Source organism: Balaenoptera ricei, chromosome 16 (assembly GCF_028023285.1).
Source record: "Balaenoptera ricei isolate mBalRic1 chromosome 16, mBalRic1.hap2, whole genome shotgun sequence".
Lineage (NCBI taxonomy): Eukaryota > Metazoa > Chordata > Mammalia > Artiodactyla > Balaenopteridae > Balaenoptera > Balaenoptera ricei.
Window position 1 is genome coordinate 19,473,434 of NC_082654.1, and position 20,769 is coordinate 19,494,202.

General features: G+C 49.0%; 1 protein-coding gene across 4 annotated transcripts in view; it reads right to left on the bottom strand.

The window, feature by feature from the left end:
* The window catches only part of RBM20 (RNA binding motif protein 20), a 212,139-nt gene that overhangs the window by 21,957 nt on the left and 169,413 nt on the right, over positions 1 to 20,769 (bottom strand). For all 4 annotated transcript variants that reach the window (XM_059900652.1, XM_059900650.1, XM_059900651.1 and 1 more), the window contains exons 7-11: positions 20,415 to 20,546; positions 12,076 to 12,155; positions 8,998 to 9,646; positions 2,054 to 2,158; positions 13 to 679 (exon numbers count right to left, since the gene is read on the bottom strand). In XM_059900652.1, coding sequence (XP_059756635.1) covers positions 13 to 679; positions 2,054 to 2,158; positions 8,998 to 9,646; positions 12,076 to 12,155; positions 20,415 to 20,546 — 1,633 coding nt within the window. The remainder of the gene's footprint in view (positions 1 to 12; positions 680 to 2,053; positions 2,159 to 8,997; positions 9,647 to 12,075; positions 12,156 to 20,414; positions 20,547 to 20,769) is intronic.

A 20,769-nucleotide genomic window follows, 5' to 3' on the forward strand; every position in this document is an offset into this window, starting at 1 on the left:
GGAAGTAGTTACCCTGGGTCGACACTCCTTGGCAGGCCTGGCTTTGGAGGTCTGTTTCGGTGAAGGGGCTGGCTTTCTCCTCCAAGGGGCTGCCTTCACCAGCCCCATCTTCCAGGGTCCCCCTGGCCTGACAGTCATCAAGAAGGGGGCCAGGCTGCCGCTGCCAGGCCCTCTCCTCTGCTGGCGTGGGGGAAGACATTTGCTGGAGTGTGGGGGCCAGACGAACATCTGAGCTCTCTGCTCCCTCTGCCTGCTTCTCGCAGCAATCTGAGCCCTCCAGTGAGAGGCCCGTCTCGCGTTCAGCTGGCTTCCGCTCAACATCCAGATTTAGGCCAGGCGTTTCCACGTCCATGTCACTGGGACAGCTCATGGAAGCAGAAGGCAGTGCTTTGGGCGACTTGAGGCCGATTTCCGCAGCCTCATTACCTATGGTCTTGACTCCCTCCTTGGTGAACTCTTTGGCTAAGTCCAGGTCTAAGGTGGTCGTCACACAGGGACACATTTCTGGACAGATTTTGTCCTTCTGTTCGATGGGCACAATTTCCTCCAGTTCTGGGATGTCCGGTTCCATGATAAAATCTTCTTCCTCCCCCACCTCGTCCACTGTAACCAGCTCCTCCATGTTCGTGGGGTACCAGCTCTCCCCCTCTGCCTCACTTCCACTTTCCGAATCTTGCTCCTGAATACAAATGAGGAATGGAGGTCAGAGGGTGGCTGAGGAGTGGGTCTTGGTATTTAAGCAGAAGAGGGTGCAAACCTTGACCACAGGACCCCTCAAACGAGAAAGATGCTGAGCAATCTTACTCCTACCTGGGAACATTTACTGGGTAATTAGGAGCTGTAAACCACTGAAGTCTCTCATCACTGATTTATCCCTAGGATGAGGCTCCAAACAGCACAGGAGTTGGAATAAGCCCTTAATGTTTAACCCACCAAGTGGACAAAGAATTTCAACTCCTGGTATATAGTAGGTGCTCAATAAATAGTTTTTTTTCTTTTGTTTTGTTTTGTTGTTTTTTTAGTTGTGGGCAACACATTTTTATTCAGTAATGTGGCTTAGAGGTGTTTCTATATCATCAGATCTACATCTACACCTTAACTGTTAATGCCCATGTAGGATTCCAATCAAAGTTATTTAGCCTGCTTCCTATTAATAGATATCAATCTCTGCTCATCTTTTTCTGATCAATTTCTGGAAATTTTATGTTTTTTTAATTCTGAAAACTAAATAGTTTTTGAACAAATGAATGATTGAGTTGTAAGCGCTAAATGCATCAACTTGCTGGAGCTATTTCCTTGCATGTAGGGCATCACTAAATGTTAACTGCAGCAAAGTCCCTACAAAATTCCCCCAAACACCCTCTCCCAGCAAGGGTGCAACCCTCCGTAGCCATGGCTCAAACTTGGCCCCTCCCGAAACTTTCCCGTTGCGTCCCCAGCAGCCCAGGGACCCAGCAGCCAGCTTTAGGAGATCAGCTTCCCTGCCAGCGATACTCATCTCTCCGCCTCTCCTGGCCGGAAAGTCACGAAGCTGGCCAAGTTCCAAGGACACTTCTTTTTGCTGTGGCAGCCCCAGCCCTGTAACTGGGTTTTTCATTTAAATTAAGTAAAATAATCTTTACAAGCACGGTAGATGTTTTGTTAATCCCAGGGTCAGGGCCTGCTGAGGTCAGGGCCCCAGCTTGAGTACCCAAAGCCTCCTTCCTCCTCCAGCCCCTCCCAAGGCAGCTGCCTATTTTGGGAGCCTGGCTCTGAAGCCTGAGTCTTTTTTGGGCACATGTTTTCTCTTATGAGTGCAGCCAAGTTACTGAAGACTGAGGCAGAGCCCAGGCATGTGGTAAAGATTTCCTCAATAAAGACTGTGCAAAGATCCCAGGCAAAGCCATTCCTCCAAGAAGTGCTGGCTTCATTCACAGACCCACTGGTGGGGTCTCAGACACATCCCATGCAGCAAGCAGGTCATCACCCGGCAGGATGGGGATGCCTGTGACTTGGGGCCCAATGGCTGTTGTGTTGATGTGGCTACGCTGCCAGCATCTGGGACAAAGTTTACCTTCCTTGCCTTTGTGTTCTCTGCATCAAAGGACTCTGTTTCTTTCTCCTGCCTGCCCAGATGCAGGGGGCTCTCTTCCACGCTGTCCTGTTCCTCTTTTTCAGCCTTACCAAAGGAAGAGCAGAACAAATCAAGTCAACAGTGAGAAGTGGCAGAGGGCACGCCAAGAGGAAAACAACACTATTGAGCACAGCTAATGCTGTCGGATGTGTTTCACACACATCACTTCCTTCATCCTCACAAAACCCCTCAGAGGCAGGTGCTATTATCATCTTCATTATATAGATGGGGAAACTGAGGCTCAGAGAGGTTAAGTAACTTGCCCAAGGTCACACAAACGGAGGCACAGAAATGTCTTCACGGCTGGCCTCAGGGCTTTAGGGAGACAGACATCCCTGGCAAACTGGGTACTTTTTGCAGCTGTAAAATCTGTAGACAGTGAGGGTGAGTAAAGGGGCCAAGGGGGAACTGACCCTGGGGTTCACAACCATCATGGTGACATCTCACCAACAGATCAGTCTTAGCCATAAAAAATATCACCTCCAGGCCACTTATGGGTAGGAAGGGTGTTGTCACCCAATCAGGGCCCCTCTCACCTCTCTTTTGCCTTATCTCTGTCCTAGAGCTATAGCCCCAACTAGCAATGCCGCCCCGTCTTCCTTCCTCCTATTCCCTCCCTCAGATTAAGTCCCTCACGCTAGTGCTCATGTCTGGGAAATTGAACAACTGAAAGCAGATATTTGCTTTGAGAATTAGGGTCTCTGACCAGCCTTGAAAACAGGGGTCAGCCAACTATAGTCCTCAAGCCAAATCTGATCCAGTTCCTCTTTTTTGTACAGTCTGCGAATTAACAATGCTTCTCATGTCTCTAAATGGCTGCATGTTAAATGCTTATATTATATTACCTACATAATATCCTCAATTTTGCCTCTTGGCCCATATGCCTAAAATAGTTACTCTCTGGTGTTTTGTAGAAAAAGTTTGCCAATCCCCATTTCAGAAGTTTGAGGAGGACATTCTCCCATGACAAACTTTGGCCACCAAATCAATCACCGTTCCTGGGCATTCTTGGGAGCAAGGTGCATTTTCTCGACAATTTTGGCCGAGGTTGGCTCAAGGTAAACCACTCTCGCTCTGATTTCTTATGAGCAGACACACCCGTCTTTGCCAACAAGGAGGCAGCCGGGGCAGGAGCTCAGGGCTGACGGGTTTAACCAGTTGTTATGGGACAGGGAAAGACAGTTTAAATCCTCGAGTCTTCGCTCTTTCCGGCGTTCGGAGCGGAAGCTCTGCTCCAGCCTTCTGAGCTGACCTGAGCTCAAAGCAGCTCCAAATGCCTTTTTAGCCCTCAGAACCCAGAGCTTCTACCAACAGGGGACCCCTTTTCTTTATTTTTGTCTTCCTGAATAAATTATCCACGGCCCTCCCTTGTCAAAATAAATAGCCCTTACCCTTCCCAGGCAGTTCCTGCAGCACACGCCCAGGTCAACACAGTAGAGAGACTCCCTCCAGTTCAAGCTGGGAGAGGCAGGGACGGCCTGGCCGCCGAAAGCCCCCCGCCAGGCGGACCTGCTCTCCCTCCCTGCAGGCAAAGGAGACAGAGCGGTGCCCTTCAGTGCACCCCTGGCCCTGGGATCCTTTCCAGGTGACAGCAGCTTACAGGGAACAGACAAATGCAACCAAGGCACTCGTCCCACCCTGCCACCAACCAGCTCAGGGACCGATGTGTTAGGTCCCAGCTGCTGCAAGCAGGGCTGCCACCACAGGGCCGGGGTTACTGCTAAACCACCTCCTAACTGGTCTTCCACTTCTGCTCTGTAGCCTCCTCCCAAGTGTATTCTCCCCGAGGCGATGAGGAATGATGACTCCAAAATGCAAAATCTATCATATCCTCACTGCACCTTCTTGCTTGAACATTTCGTTCGCTTCCCCTTTGCTTCACCCAGTAAATACCCACCTTTCCTTTCAACCCCAGCAGCCACATCCTAACCAAGGAGAGCCTCTGATTCGTGACAGGCAGTGGTCCCCAACCTTTTTGGCACCAGGGACTGGTTTCGTGGAAGACAATTTTTCCATGGACGGGGAGGGATGGGGGGGGCGGGGGACGGCTCAGGCGGTAACGCCAGTGACGGGGAGCGATGGGGAGCGGCAGGTGAAGCTTTGCTCGCCTGCCCGCCGCTCACCTCCTGCTGTGCACCCCGGTTCCTAACCGGAGGTTAGGGGACCCCTGGTTAACTGGCACTAACAGCACTGTATCCTCCATCTCCTTAGCACTTCACACTCACACTCGGGTACCCATTTAAGGAATTATTTGATTAGCATGTTTTTCATTAGACCATGAGCTCTACGAGATCAAGAGTCATTTTAGCTTTGACTCACAACTGCAGCCCCAGCGCCAGGTGCTGCACGAACACTGGTCAGTGCAAGAATGGAGACTGGTAGGAGAGGGTGGAGTGAATAACAAGTACACACCTGCCTCCCAGCATGCTTGGGTCTCTGTCTGGGCTTTGAACTGAACATAAGTGGGTTTGCTATTTCTGTCTCCTATGGATTGTTTATACTGGGGGCTGCGTTCTGGGGACGCCTGGGGCTCCATCTGGCCCACAGACGTGTTTTGTTCTACACAGTTTCTAAAACGTGGGAAATTTCATACAGATACCTGCATCTGGACTTCGGTCTTGCTCTAAGAAGTGGGAAATCTGACGACACAGGGCAGCTGTGGCTGAATGGCAGCCACGGAATGGAGCTGAGCAGTGGCTGCCCCAACAGACAGGTACCTCCTGCTTGGTCCACCACGGTCCCAGCTCTCCACCTCGGCTTCAGTCATGCTGTCTGGTCTGTGTCAGCTGCCTGGCTTCCCTTCTCTAGGCACCTGGTGCTGTAAACCCTGATGCCCCTTCCAGGAAAGCGGGGGAGCGCTTCTTTTCCAAGACTCCCTATTCAGTGACTTGACTTCTTTTTTTTTACCTCTGGTCTCATGGTCAGGGCTGGGCCTCATGTCTGGCTGTGGCCACCCAGAAACACTGAGCAGTGCACACACTGGCTTCCCCAGCACTGGGCACTCTCTCCAGAATCTCCCAGGGTTTCCCGTGAGCACAAGCTTGTTAAAGTCCTACAGCAGCCTTGTGATCACACCCATTTCACAAACAAGAAAACTGAGGCTGAGAAGAACAGGGTGTGACTTGGTTCTAAGAAGCCAGGCCTCTACCTCCAGAGTCCAGGTTCAGTCATTCATTCCTTCAACAAATACTTATTGAATGTCCACTCTGGGTCAAGCCCTAATCTAGGAGCTGGGGGCAGGGCAGTGAGCACAGCAGACAAAAATTCCTGCCCTCATGGGGGTTACATGGGGGATGGGGGTAGGGGAGGGTTGGGAGGGAGAACAGACTCTAAATAAAATAAATAAAGACATTAGGGGATAGGTCGGAAGGAGACAGATGCCACCGAGAAAAAGAAAGCAGGGAAGGAAAAGAAGTGGGTTGGGATGTTGTGATTTTACGTGGTGGCCAGGAATAAACTTGGGAGACTGTGACAGTGAGCAGGGAGCCACATGGACTTTGGTGGGGGAGGGACTCCCAGGCAGGGGAACACGTGCAAAGGCCCTGTGGTGGGAGGTGCCTGGTATATCATAAGAAAGGCAGGGACCCTGTCCTCAGCCCTGCTGCCTTCATTCCCCAAGTTTAGTCGCTGCCTGTTCTCGGACTCCTGGGGCAACCCTGTGGGTTCTAGGCTGTTCTCAAGATTGTGATGAGATCAGTGAGGGAAACTCTTTGTTCTGCTGTTATTCCAACAAATGGTATTGGGCTGCCTGGCTCCAAACCCACAGAAACAATCTGTTGGGGACCCCAACAAGTCCCTACTGACCCCGCTCTAGGGCTATTAGAGGCAGAACCTACGAGAAGGACAGAATTGTGGGGAAACCCACGGGGCCTTTCTGGGAAGCTTTTTTTTGCAGCAGGGGCTCTTGGGATGACCCACAGCGTGCGTCACCGTGAATGAGCAATGTTGTGCAAACCAGTGAAAGCAGGGTGGGTACAATAGGAGAAGTTACCAAAGAAGAGTCTCAGAAGTGTGGGTAGGAGGGCAACGGGACAGCTCCGCCCCTTTGCCATGGGGGACAGAGGGTTCCAGACTGGTGGTATGTGTATGAGGCCTTGAGGCCCTGCTAACTCTTGCTCTCTTTCCTTCTTTTCTCAAGGTACTGACCCATCACCAGCCCCTTGGACACCTCCGAGCATAGACACTCTTCTTAAAAACATCCACTGGTTCACAGGTCCTCTGGATCCAGTTCAAGTACACACAAGAGGTCCTTCATGGGCCCACCCCACCCACTTCCCTAATCTTGTCTCCTGTGCTTCCCTTGCTCTGCCAGGGGAAGTTGTGGCAAACTTTTTTTTTTTTTTTTTTTTTTTTTTTTTTTTTTTAATTTTATAGCTACTTTATTTATTTATTTATTATTTTTTTATTTTTGGCTGTGTTGGGTCTTCGGTTCGTACGAGGGCTTTCTCCAGTTGCGGCAAGCGGGGGCCACTCTTCATCGCGGTGCGGGGACCGCTCTTCATCGCGGTGCGCGGGCCTCTCACTATCGCGGCCCCTCCCGTTGCGGGGCACAGGCTCCAGACGCGCAGGCTCAGCAGTTATGGCCCACGGGCCCAGCCGCTCCGCGGCATGTGGGATCCTCCCAGACCAGGGCTCGAACCCGTGTCCCCTGCATTAGCAGGCAGACTCTCAACCACTGCGCCACCAGGGAAGCCCCGTGGCAAACTTTGAGATGGGCAAAAAAGACTGCTGGGAGTCCTTCCAGTGTAAGGCTGGGCATTTGTCTAGCACCCTTCCAGGGTACCTGATTCTATCGGAGTCTGCACCTTTTCATTAGCTTGAACTGAGCTATTTCACAACTTTGTAAATTGCCGAAATAGGATAATAGTACAAATGATTCTTGTTCATAGAGATGCGAAGGAACTTTATCTGCTGGAAGTGCCACTGATTCCCACAGAAGAGGCCAGTTTCACATCTATTAGCAAATTCATCTCAGCATTACTGAGTGCCTCTATATGCCTGCTCTTTGGATTCTCCTCTGAACAGCCTTTTACATCTTACTGGTTCCCTCATTAATTGAGTTAAGCAATACCTTTGACAGGTATTCATTTTATGTTTGTATGAGAGCCATGATTTTACTTCTTAAAAACATTACCCTTTAATATGCCCTAAAGATGCAGCCACGTTGAGTATCTCCAGGTTCTTCAAAACAGTCTTCCCTGTTATGAAGAACCTGGAGTATTACTCGGCCGTAAAAAAGAATGAAATAACGCCATTTGCAACAACATAGATAGACCTGGAGGGAATTATGTTTAGTGAAATAAGTCAGACAGAGAAAGACAAGTACTGTATGTTATCACTTATATGTGGAATCTAAAAAATAAAACAAATGAATGAATATAACAAAACAGAAAAGAACTCACAGATACAGAGAACAAAAGAGTTGTTACCAGTGGGGACTGGGAAGGTGGGAGGGGCAAGATAGGGGTAGGGGATTAAGGGGTATAAACTGCTATGTATAAAATAAGTAAGCAACAAGGATATATTGTAAAGCACGGGGAATATAGCCAATATTTTATAATAACTTTAAATGGAGTGTAATCTATAAAATAGCAAATCACTACATTGTAAACCTGAAACTAATATATTATAAATCAGCAATAAAAAAAGTCTTCCTTTCTCACTTTTGCCCTTGCTGCTTCCCAAATTGCTTTTTTCCCCACTTTCGATGTCCAGCTCAAATGTCACCTCCTCTGTGCAGCTTTCCTTCTCTCCTGTGCAGAGCTGACTGTCCACTCAACTCCAGCAGGGGCCCCACTGTATGTAAATTATTTTTGTAGGTTGGCTTCCACCACTAGAACTTAATCTCTGCCACAACATGACTACTTCCTACTCATCTTTGAACCCCTGTGCCTAGCACACCCCCCAGCAATGCATGTAGGAATAAAGTCGTGGCCAAAGCACGGCCCTTCAGTGTTCATGGAGTTGAGGCCTGGGATTCTTATTTGGACTTAAGTCACTGTCAACAGCTCCTGGGTCAGACTAGAAAATATGCATGCAGGATTTTTTAACTGGATTCTTTATGCAGGCCACCCCCACCTCCTCGCCGACCTCCACCATCCCATTCCTACTTAAGTGCAGGCGGCTCTGGCAAGAAGGAAGTGCAAGCCAAACTAGAGTATAAACCTGGTACCCAGAGTCCTCCTTGTGACCCACTGTGTGAACTGAAGTCGTGCAGCACGCTGTGAGCCCTGGATGAAGCACTTGGATGAAAGGTGCCAGCCAGCTGCTGAGCATTTTTATTCCAGTGGAAGGAAAACACTGTGGACTGGGTCTAGAGAAATACATCAAGCCCTGGGTGCCCAGTATCACTGAATGGGTGGTGGCTGCTTCTCCTTTACCACCTCTCATCAAAGCCCCAACACTGGTAGACGCTTTTGGCAGGAGAGAGGATGGAGCGAACCAAAGGTCTAATCTCCCCCGGCACCGTCTGTGGGTGCAAATACCTCAGGGCCGTTCCACTCTAGACAAACAGACAAAATAGAAGGACTTTGCATCACGTCCCTGCCTAATTTCTAGTAAAGGTAGCAGGGTGCTGTGGGATTTGGAGCCAGATCACCATTCCAGCTCCACCATTTCCTGACTGTGTGTCCTTGGGCAACTAACTTAAACTCTCTGTGCCTCGGTTTCCTCATCTATAGCAGTGATAGTATTATTACTAGTATTACCTCATAGGCTTGCCGTGAGAATTAAATTGAGATAAAGTGTTTAGCACAGTGCCTGGTACAGAGTAAACGTTCAGTAAACATCTCATTCACTCAATAAACGTTCATCACCATTCTATTAATAGTATTCTCCCGTGGGACCTGCCTCTCCTTACCTGGCGGAAGGGATTACATCATTACCTCATTCTCTGCCATTCTGCTTTCTTTCCTATCAGCTCCTTCTTGGTCTCTATCAGGTCTCTTGGTTCTGGTTTTCTCACTCTGCTTCGACTTGGTGCCCTTCGGTTCCAGCCCGTCTTCCCTGCCCGAGTCGTCAGGCGGCGGGTGTCTGCCTTCCCGCAGCCTGGCCTCATTTTTCCTCCTGGACCTCCCAGGGACATCCTGCTGCTGCTTCAGATACTTGTCCGATTTGCCCTTGGACTCTTTGCGGTAGTAGCCGTCTTCTCGGCTTTTGTATCCCGACGCGGAGTGGAGCGGGTTGGGGGACCCAGACCTCGGGTGCCTTTCTCGGTAGCCCCTCCCTCCTTCCAGTCGCTCATCTAACTCGGCCTTGTCCAGCTGCCGGGGATACTGTTTGCGGTCATGCGCCCACGTGTCCGTCCTCTCCCTCTTGTCCTCCCCGTTCTCCCTCCAGGGGATTGGGCCTCGCTCTTCCTCCCTCCTGGCGTAGGGAGAGTGCTCCCACGAGTCCCGGCCGTTGCCCCAGTCGGCCCGAGAGGGGCCCAGGGGGCTGTGAGAAGAGCTGCAGGAGGTGAAGCTCGGCGTGTGGGACCTCGGGGACAATGACCGGCTCACCGGACTTCGAGATCTCGGCCTTTCTGGGCCGTATCTGTGAGGGAGCAAAGGGGCCATTTTAGAATCTGCGCCTCCATCCCCAGATACACCCCGTCTCTGCAACAGACATACTGTGCACGTGACCCCACCTGGCCATACACGCTTCACCACAACTGCGCAGAGCGCACAGAGAGGTCCAGGAGCAAGCTCGTCCTCCCTCCAGGCTTCTGGGAGGGATTTTCCCTGAGCACGGTCCTGGGGGCTTTCTGCCCCTTTACTCATTCTGCTCCTAGGAACTGGGATGAAAACTTGGGCTGTTTTGGCTCACCCCAGCTCTCCTCCTCTTGGAAATGAGCTACGCCCAGGGAGCAGGAGACTCTCCTGGGGGTGGGGCGGCTGTGGGCCAGGTTGCCCTGGTCCAGCCTGGTGGGCAGGACTGCCTAACCCCGGGGTTCAATCAGCCGACCTCTTGACTATGAGACGGAAGCTGCCCTTCCACCTGGCCTCTACCGAAATAAAGGCCACCTCTTGGGCTCCATTTCCCTAGGAAGGCATTTTGGGGTTGGAAGAATCCTTAGAGCTCTGACCTGCTCATGTATCAGACGAAGAAACAGAAACCCAGAAAGAGACCCCAGCCCGTATAGCGTTCAGAGCAAGACCTCTTGGTCACTTGCCCCCCGACTCTACCACAGAACTGCAGGGTCACGGTGTGGCTTCACACGTCTTTTAAAAACCCAAACAACCATAATATTAAAAACAAACAAACGAACAAAAATCCCAAACCTGAACAGCTACATACAAAGATAAACATACATACACACACACACACACACAGGTTGTTATTAAGCAGGTCAACTGAGTCATCCACCTGACATTCTAAAAGGACAGGCAACTTTCATTTGGTTCCCAAATACAGGAAAATCACGCAGTCCTCACTGACCAGGGGACAAGAGATGTGGCTCACTGGGACCAGCCTTGACCTCCACTGGGGAAGCAGCCTGGGCTGGGCCCTCTGCAGCGAGGTTAGAGTGCCATCTGCGGCAGCCCTGGGTAAGAACTACAGAATGTGCCGGCCAGGTGCCACTCCTGCTGTTTCCCACAGTGGCCTCTGCAGGGACTGTCTCCATAGGGCAGTGACAGTGTTGAACTTGTAGCCTGGGCTTGGCAGGGTCACAACTTCAGCTGGGAGAAGTGAGTTGGAAATGTGACTGCACTCGATGTGCAGAGTAAATGACTGGTCAGGTCATGGATGTTTCTACACCTACATTCAGCTCAAGAAAAATCCAGGGCTGGCTGTAAACAGAAGACACCCACACCACACACCACACACACACCCACACCACACATATACATCCACACATGTACCACATACACATACCACACACACACAACACAACACACACCAAACACACACAACACACAATACAACCACACAACACACCAACACACACAACACAAAATGCAACCACACAACACACACCAAACACACACAACACACACATACCACACACACCAAACACAACACACCACACACCAAACACACACCACACATACACTCACACCACACACACATACACACCACACACATACACCCACACATGTACCACATACACCACAGACACACTACAACACAACACATACCACACCACACAACCACACAACACACAATACACATACCACACACACACAAAACACAACACACAGTACAACCACACAACACACACCAAACACACACACCACACTACACACACCACACACACAATACAACCACACAACACACCACACACCACACACACACACAAAACACACCACACACAATACAGCCAAACAACACACACAGAACACACCACACACACAATACAACCACACAACACACAACACAAACACACAAAACACAACACACGCAGTACAACCATACAACACACACCAAACACACACACAGAACACACCACACACACATACAACACACCACAAACACAATACAACCACACAACACACAATACAAACACATACCACACACACACAAAACACAACACGCACAGTACAACCACACAACACACACCATACACACAACACAACACACACACATACAAGACACCACACACACAATACAACCACAACACACACCAAACACACATGCACAACACACACAACACACAGGCACACTTTCAGGCTGTTTTAAGAGCGTGTACATTTGCCCCTGAGAGCCATATATCAGCAGATCCCCTCCTATACTCCTTGACAACAAAGGAGGAGCAGCTGAGGGGAAGCTTAGCATCTTGAACTTTTCTGAGGTTTAACCTGAGCACTGGACTGGACTGATGCGTTCCAGCAGGCACGTGGAAATAGAGGGCCCAGAGAGGCTGATGGACAGGACAGAGGCAAGGGTAGAGCACAGAGTGACTCAAATACCCCTAAGAAAGAGAAAGGGCAGAATGTTCCAATGACCCAGAATCTGCCCTGAGACCTAAGACCGGGCCTCACCTGTCTGCTTCCCGGAACATGTCCCTCTCCCTCTGGGAATGGATGTCCTGGATGATGGCAGCCACGGTTTTCCCAGGTTTCTAGGCAAAGTCAGAGGGGTCACCATCAGACCAGAGACGGCCTTGCAAACACCAGAAGGAAGCAGCTAGGACTTGGGTTCATTGCCCTGTCCACCAAAGGGGGGAAAGTGCCTTTTTAGGGGAAGAAAAAGTTTAATCCAGAGGATGAGGACTATGAGAATAATGCTGAATGGCGGTGGGGCTGAGTGGTCCAGGGCACGTGGCATCCACTGAGCTGGGAAGGAAGGAGCCTGAGGCTCACCATCCACACGCTGGGAAAAAGCAGCATTTGTTAATACCCACCTCCCACCTCCTTCCGAATAAAAGAAAATATCTAAAGTGTGAAAGGAAGGAAGGGAAAGAGGGCGGGAGGGAGGCAGGCATTATGACTTGGAAAGAGACTTGAAGATCACTAATATGCAGCCTCCACATTTTACACCTGAGGAAACTCAGACCCAGAGAGGTCACTGAGGCAGAGTTCTGCCTGGCACAGCTCCAGTCACCAGCCTCATTGTGTTCTAGGGTGACTCCTGTGGTTGTGCTGTGTTAAGGAACACATTCAAGGTCACAGAGATCATTAGAAAATCAGGACTTGACAACAGGCATTTTAACTCCAAGGTCCTTTCTATGCCCCATGCTTCCTGCAACTCCTGACTTCAGTGCGGGGCTCCGCAGGGGTCATTTGGTGCTCAACGTAAATCTGCAAGGTGGGCAGTGCAGGCTGTGAGCCAGGTTTCACAGCTGAGGATGCCAGGCACCCAAAGGCTCTGCCCTTCCCAGAAGTTACTACGGAATGACTGTGCCAGGACAGGACCAAGCCAGCTCCCGAGTCCCAACCAAAGCCCTTTCCTAAACCCAGAATGGCCAAACATTAACAAAACAATAAAAAATAAATGATTAAAATAAGAAATTCATGAGCACAGAAGAAAGGATGGAAGCATTTTCCAAAAGACTACACAAAATTCCTCCATTCAATTAAAATATATGGAACAGGCTGAATTTATGGTACGTAAATTATATCTCAATAATACTGATGTTAAAACAAGACCTAAAAACCGTCAGTCTATGATGTCAACTTTTGACAAAGAATTATTTTAAGAAACTTAATCAACTGCTCTTTTTATCCTCAATTTTTTTCCTACGTACTTAACAAAGGATCATGAAATCTTAGAGCTATACAAATGTTAGGTCTCATCAAATATCTCATTTTATAGGTGTGAAACCCAGGACCAGAGATATGAAATGAGCTCTGTGATTAGGTGGGACTAGGATTCTGTGAGTCCTCTGAGTGCGCAGCTGCTTATCCAGTCAATCCCCGTTCAAGAAAAGGCCCAGGAACTGAGCACTGGTCAGGATACCCACCTGAAAGGAGCCTCACACTTTTGGCAAATGGTCCCTTTCATCTGACTGTAGCTATAAAGGTTGACCCTCTGTAAGCATATGGAAGTGTCACCTACAAGTAACCAGATCACCCAAGCCCTGCACTGTCAACTGGCACCTGAGCTGCTTAAACTGGGCCAGAAGCAGAGACCGAAGGCCAAGCAAGAAAAGAGCTGGGGCTGTGGGCCTGGGCGGAGAAGAAGGCTACTGCCCAGGATGCTTCCTTCCACCCCACCCGAGACCATCTGTCCTCCCGCCAGCGTTGTTGGTCACCACCTGTGGGTAGAACGAGAAGGTTCACGTGGAGGTGATTCCACTGAGTGGGTCTTCCTCCTGCCTCCCCACCTTGGGCCACAAGGTGGAAGTTGCCTCCTGCACCATCATGGAAGAGGCCCGCCTGGGATGGCTGGTCCCCAGGAGACCCACTGCAGCACTGCCTCCATGCCGGCCAGCTTGGGAAAGCCGGCGGGAGCCATCAGGATCAAGTGCAGGGACGTGTGATGAGATCTCCTGGCACCGGGGAGGCCACATCCCAAGTCCCAAATCTGTCCTCACCCTACCAAGCTGGAATAGGCGAAGGCTAAAGAATGTGCCCCCAAACCGGGTACAATGTACCATGGCGACTTTTCAGAACACACAAATTCCCTGAGGGGGTTGGATCAGGGACTTTCTGTGGCAAAAAAGTGTCCCCAAAGTCCCCAACACTTTTCTTCTGCTCTCTGGAATCTCAAACCCTCGTGATTGTTCCTTCCGGTCCAGATCCAGGAGAGCCTGGTGTGAGAGCAGGGGGCCTGGTCAGGGAGCAGCTGAGGTTTTGCCGGTTACCCAGGGGTAGCATGGGTGGTGGGGTTGAGACCTGCAGGGACGGGCAGGTCAGGCCAACGTCAGAGCCAGAGGTGTTCTAGGAGCTCATGGTGCCTTCTGCACCTCCATCACCACAGACAGCAGCCCCTTGGGCCCTTCCCCTCTGGGTGCCCCCTGATGAGGGCAGAGCAGCCAATCAAGCACCACAGATGGAAACATCCTCTAGTGGCCTAATGTGGTCCCCCGGGGGTCAAAGAGATGCATCCAGAGTTCTTTGGGGGCTAGAAGAGCGTCTTCTGGGCTTAACTATTTCCTTGCCCCTTATTTTCCCAATCACAGAACAGCCTCCTGGGGCCACTGTCAGCCCAGCGCCCCCTGAAGTTCCTTCTGTTCAGGTCGCACGGCCCCGGTGAGGCAGGGAATGGGGTTATTGATCACAGCCGTTAGTGGCACAGGGCCCCGCATGGAATGAGCGCTCCACGATGACTGGCTGGAGAGATGGAGGGATGGGCTGACGGGAAAGATCATGACAATCTGCAAATACTATACGCTGGGGCTGGCGGTCACAGGCACTATGACCCCCCTCTGAGGACCAGAGGTCAGTTTCTCTCCTTTAAGTGATAATTCCAAATTGTTGGCACTCTCTGGCCCAAACACCCTGCCAGCTGCCATCTGAGAAGGAGTCAGAAGTGGCCAAAGACTTTCAAATAACAGAGTCAACTTTTCACTCTAAGAAAATCCTCTCAATCCTCCTCTTCAGGCCTGGCCTCGTTATCCTGTGGTTAAAGGTATAAAGGAGGCAGGTACAATAAAGCTGTAATTGCTGCAGGGGAATGGAAACGGAAGAGAACAGAGTAGGTCTGCGATGATGTTTGGAGGTACCTTTTTATTGCAGAACATTTCAAACACACACAAAAGTAGACAGAATGGTATACTGAACAACCCCCCCCCCCCCACGGTAAATCCATTTCCACTGTCAACAAGCCCCCAGGGGACCATCCACAGTGCTCTTGGTCAACACATCTTGCTACTTTAGGACAAGGGTGAGCTTCCAAGCCCCATACAGTCCCAGGGAAGTGTGCCCTCAGAGGGAGGCAGATGCTGGGCCAGCATAAAAGAAGCTGCTAGAGAGCTTCGTGCCTTCGGACCCCTCCGTGGCTGTTTTACATGTCTCCAGAGTCCCAGGAAGATGCTGAAACCTTCCAGATGAGCCCTGAACTTGTCAGAGCCAGATCCTGTCCCAGCAGCCCTGACTGTTTCTGACATGAGTGTGCTTTCCAGGCTCTACATCTCTTCTCACCCGACTGCTGCCCAGAAACCCCCTCTCTGTTTCGTTAAGTTGCCTCATCCTTCAAGGCCCTACTCAGGAATCTCTCCCTTTACACAAGCAAGTCACACTGCCTTTTGCCACTGAACTTCTAGGAGCTCCGTACGTATGCACTCAGGTTGAAATCACGAGAATTGTTTATCTGCCCAGTTTAACTCCGCCAGCCCCAGCGTATAGTATTTGCAGATTGTCATGATCTTTCCCGTCAGCCCATCCCTCCATCTCTCCAGCCAGTCATCGTGGAGCGCTCATTCCATGCGGGGCCCTGTGCCACTAACGGCTGTGATCAATAACCCCATTCCCTGCCTCACCGGGGCCGTGCGACCTGAACAGAAGGAACTTCAGGGGGCGCTGGGCTGACAGTGGCCCCAGGAGGCTGTTCTGTGATTGGGAAAATAATCACAAGTGAGACAGCAAACTTTCCCCAAGTGAGGACCATTCTCATATTCATTGTAGCTCTCGGCACCACATCTTATATGGAAAAGACCCTCAATCATCATTTGCTGATTTATTCTTCCTAACCAAGAGCATCATGGACCACTCACAAGACTGCTTCCCAGGGCCAGGGACCACCTCTGTGGCTAGGAGGCTGCCAATTTACCAGTGGCTCTGAAACCAGGCCCGCTGTCCCCAAACCACCTGGGAGCTTCAGTCCCACCCCAATCCACTAAATGAAAACATCTGGGCAAGAGGACTTGAAAACTCCCCTGACAGTTCTCTGATGGAGTGACTAGAACACACAGGTTCAAACTATTCCAAGTTCCCTTCTGCCGGTAAGACACTGTGACTCTGGGGAAGTCTCTATAGAATAACCAATCTTGTCACGCAGGTCTGCAGGCAGGAAAACACTCACTTTTTATTGTTCCTTCAGATTTTCTTTCTCATTCATTTCACACATTTGTTGGACACCTATTATGTGAAAGTTTCTGCCCCAAACGCCCTGTGGAATAAAATCTCTGCCACAAAGAGTGAGACAAGATTACTGGCATGAGGAAATATTCAAGAGAGGAGAGGAGAAAATGCCTTAAAATCTCTCCTTCTTCTCCCTCCACTTTGCCTGGTGAGCAAAAGGTAAAGTTACAGGACAGAGACCCATCAAAATTTCCCCCACCTCTGCAAGCCCTGGCGGGACCCCATGTGATAGCCCTTTGGCCCAGAGACACATGTGGATACAGTGCTTTGCTGTCTGCCTCCCCAGGAACCATCCTCTCTTCTGCAGCCTGCTCCCAGGACGTAGCAGGTGACACAGGCCTGGCCAGTCACAGCACGGCCCCAGAGACTGGCTCAGGGAAGAGCACGTGTCCAAAGCTAGCCTGATTGGAATGACTCTCGGGACTTCTGTGGGAGCTACTAGGAAAAACTCTGGCTTTCTCTTGGTGGAGGAAATGGGAGGCTGAGGAGCCAAAGCTGCTGGAATCACTGAAGCCATCACGCCACCTAGAGGAGAGAGCCGGGGGCTGTCAGGGGCCATCGCAGGGAGACCCCAATGACAAAGCCAAGCGAACAGAAAGCAGAGTGGAGAGAAACCAAGTCCTAATGATAGCATACGGGCCCTGAATCCAGCCATGCCTGCAGCCAGGGCTACTCCTTGGTCTTTTCAGTTACATGAGTGAAAAAATTCCTTTTTTTTTACTTTAGCCATTATGCTAAAGTTCTAGCTGATTCAGGTCAACATAGGGACCACAATGCACATATTTCTATGCAGTGGAAATATGCCTTGAGATGCCTTCACATAGAGGCAGTGTGACTGCTTGGGAAGCAGAAAATCCTTACTAAAGGTCAGGAACAGTGTTTTCTAGCTGCTCAAAGTGTGCTCTGAGGACCACAAGCTTCAGCATCTCCTGGGAGCTTGTGAGAAACGCAGAATCACCACCCCGCCTCAGACCTACTGAATCCGAAATTTTAACGAGATCCATAAGCGATTTGTATGCACACTGAAGTTTGCTAAGCTCTATTAGAATACCATCTCTGCTGCTTACTGACTGGATGACTGTAAGCAAATTACCTGATTTCTCTGTTTTTCACATGGACAATAGAGATTATAAAAACACAATATAGAGGTGCAAATACAGTGCAAAACCAAAACAGTCCTAGGTTTTAATCACAGCTCTTCCAGTAACTATGATCTTGGGCAAGTTACTGAACTTCTATGAGCCTCAGTTTCCTCATCTGTAAAACTGAGATAATAATACCTGTCTGACAGGACTGACGCCAGGATCGCAGTAGATAATGTATTAAAGTGCTTGGCACATTACTTGACCCAGGACTCAATTAAAGGTACATATTCTTGTTATTATTGTTGGTACTATTTTAATTACTGTTATTATCCACCCTATACACCTCATAGGGGAGGGTGATTGTGAGCCTCAAAGAGACCATGTATGAAAAAAAAAATGCTTAAAATCAAAGAACACAAGGTATAGTCCTTTACTGATCTGGAAACTGAGGTTCACAGAGGTTAAGCAATTGCCCAAGGTCATCAAAGAGGGAAGGCATAGAGGCTCGGCTGGCGCTACCACTCTGCAATCTAGTGTAGGTCACATGGCTGTTGATGGTTCTATGTTTATGCGTTCTGCCTCCCCAGACTTGCTACCTCCAAATCCGTGGGGCCTGGCCCAGTTCCCACCCATGGTGAGCACTCACTGAACATTTGCTGAATGCAAACTTTGACCATCTGACCTCTTTAACCCACAGTTTTTGCACCACCCCAAAGGACCTCTCTTGATAAGGGACTACAAACGCCTTGGTACTTTAAGAAGCAGAGTACTGCAGTTAATCCTAATTAGAACCTTATGACAACATCTCATTTGGAGACCAAAGCTTCCCTGGGAATTCAGTGCAGTAATTCAATTCTAAGCCCCCAGGGCAGAATCCAGCGGAACAAGAACTTTGGGTACAGAATGGGGTGGGATCGTTGACTTGTCTGAGAAAAGCAACAGGCTTTCGTGAGTTGGAAAAAAAGTGCCAGGTTCTGCCTGAAGCAGAACTGTTGGCAAAGGAACTTCAGAAGCAATAATGCAAGCAAAGCAGAATCAGGACTTTGACAACTGGTTGACATGTTACCAATCTACATATGTAGACTTGTCAGAATGCTAGTCCTAGCTAGAAACAACCACTGAGCCTTTGTCTTCCGACTTGAACCTTGAAGGCAGATTAAGGGCTGTGAGCCTTGAACAAAATGGACCCTAACTAAATATGGAATGAGCTGAACTCAACTGGAAAATCCCATTAAATAGGACAGTAGAAAGCACAAAATAAGAAGTTAGATTTAACCACAAATATGGCATTAAATACAATAAATCCAAACGGACTAATGACTCCAGCCAAGAGAACTCCTGCAAACCAATAGGAAGATACAATCGAAAAGAAAAGCATGGGCAAATGGCTTAAAAAGAAATTTCCCACTGGAGAAGACCTAGATGGAATAACCAACAAACACATGAAAAACTGCTCAACCTCAATTAATATAGAAAATAAAAAATAAAATCATAATAAACCATTACACTCTCCCCAGAGAGGCAAAAATTAAAAAGTTGGACAAGACTAAGTGTTAGCAAGAAGGTGAGCTACTGAAAACTCTCAGACACTACTAGTAGGAATGCTATCATCTAGTACAGTTGAGGGTAAGCATGCCTTGTGATCCAGCAATTCTACTTCTAGTTATGTACATTTCCCTGGTTATATGCACATGTACATGGATACTGGGATAACATGGTTGAAAATGTTCATAGTAGCAGTGTCTCTCATACCCTAAAACTGGAACCCAAATGTCCATCAACAGTGGAATGGCTAAACAAATTTATAGTCATACAATGGAAATTTATATAACAATGAAAATAAAGATGCACCCAACATAGATGGCATAACGTTGAATGAAAGAACACAGTATGATTCCATTCACATAAAGTTCAAAATAGGTAAAACTAAACTATAATGTTAAAAAAGGCATAGAGAGGGGGTAGAATAATAAGGAAAAGCAAGGAAATGGTTATCTCAGGGTCAGGAGAGTGGAGAGGGAGGGGTTGAGCACAGGAAGGGACTTACAAAGTCTTCTTGGTGCTGTCCGTGTCCTATTTCTTGACTTTGGTGGTGGTTTTGTGGGATTTATGGGAGTTCACCCATTATTACTTTTTCAACTGTGCAATACAAAATTAGTCACTTTTCTGTCTGTATGTTATACTTCACGATAAAACAAAAAAGAAAGAAAAAAAGAAGAGAATGGTAGAGCAAGCTGAAACAAAAACAAAAGCCCTGTTTGGAATTACCTCAATTCAATCCTGAGTTCAGACAATGGCCAACTCAGTCATGTGCTGCTTAGAAGGCTTTCTATGGGGCTTAAGACAATAAACATAGAGAGGATGGAGGAGAGAATATAAGATCAAGGGGGCGACAGATGAAGAAAAAGTTACTGAAGACCTGTCTGGGTTTCATTCAGGGGTTTATGCTTGGAACTCTCACCTCTGAAAAGCAACCATCTTTCCCTTCTTTCTTCATCTTTCAAGACTTCTCTTAAAATCCTCCTTGGGTCCCAGGTAGGTAGTCATCTTGCCCCAGGCACCCCTTTGCATCTTGTACTTACCTCAATGAGCACTTTTCTTGCCATGTTATAATGGGTTTGCCTTTCCATGTGATATCCTCAAAGGCAGTGGGTAATTTTTGGATCTTTTCCTGTGCTCTCCTTCCCACCAGCACTTAGGCCAGTGGCTGACAAGGAGGAGACACTTAGCTGTTGCTTGTTGAATGACTGAATGAAGGAGAGAATGCTTTACCTTCAGCTGCAATTCCTTGTATCTCTTGGACATCCGAATGAGCAACTTCTCACCATTGATCATCGCAGATTTTTCTTGGTAATACTGGACCATGGCCTGGGCAGCCTCTGTGTAAGCCATCTCTAAAAAGGCCTAGGAAAGAAAGGAAGGACAGACATTGGACTTGACTTTAATGGTCTTAAAGAAAATTCTGTTCAAGGTATGACTCCATGTATATGAAGTTCAAGAATTAGGCAAAACAAACTGATGGTGGTAAAGTCAGAGCTGAGCTTCCCTCGGGCTTGGGGGTGGGATATTGACTGGGAAGGGAAATGAGGAAACCTTCTGGAGTTCTGGAAATGTTCTATATCTTGAC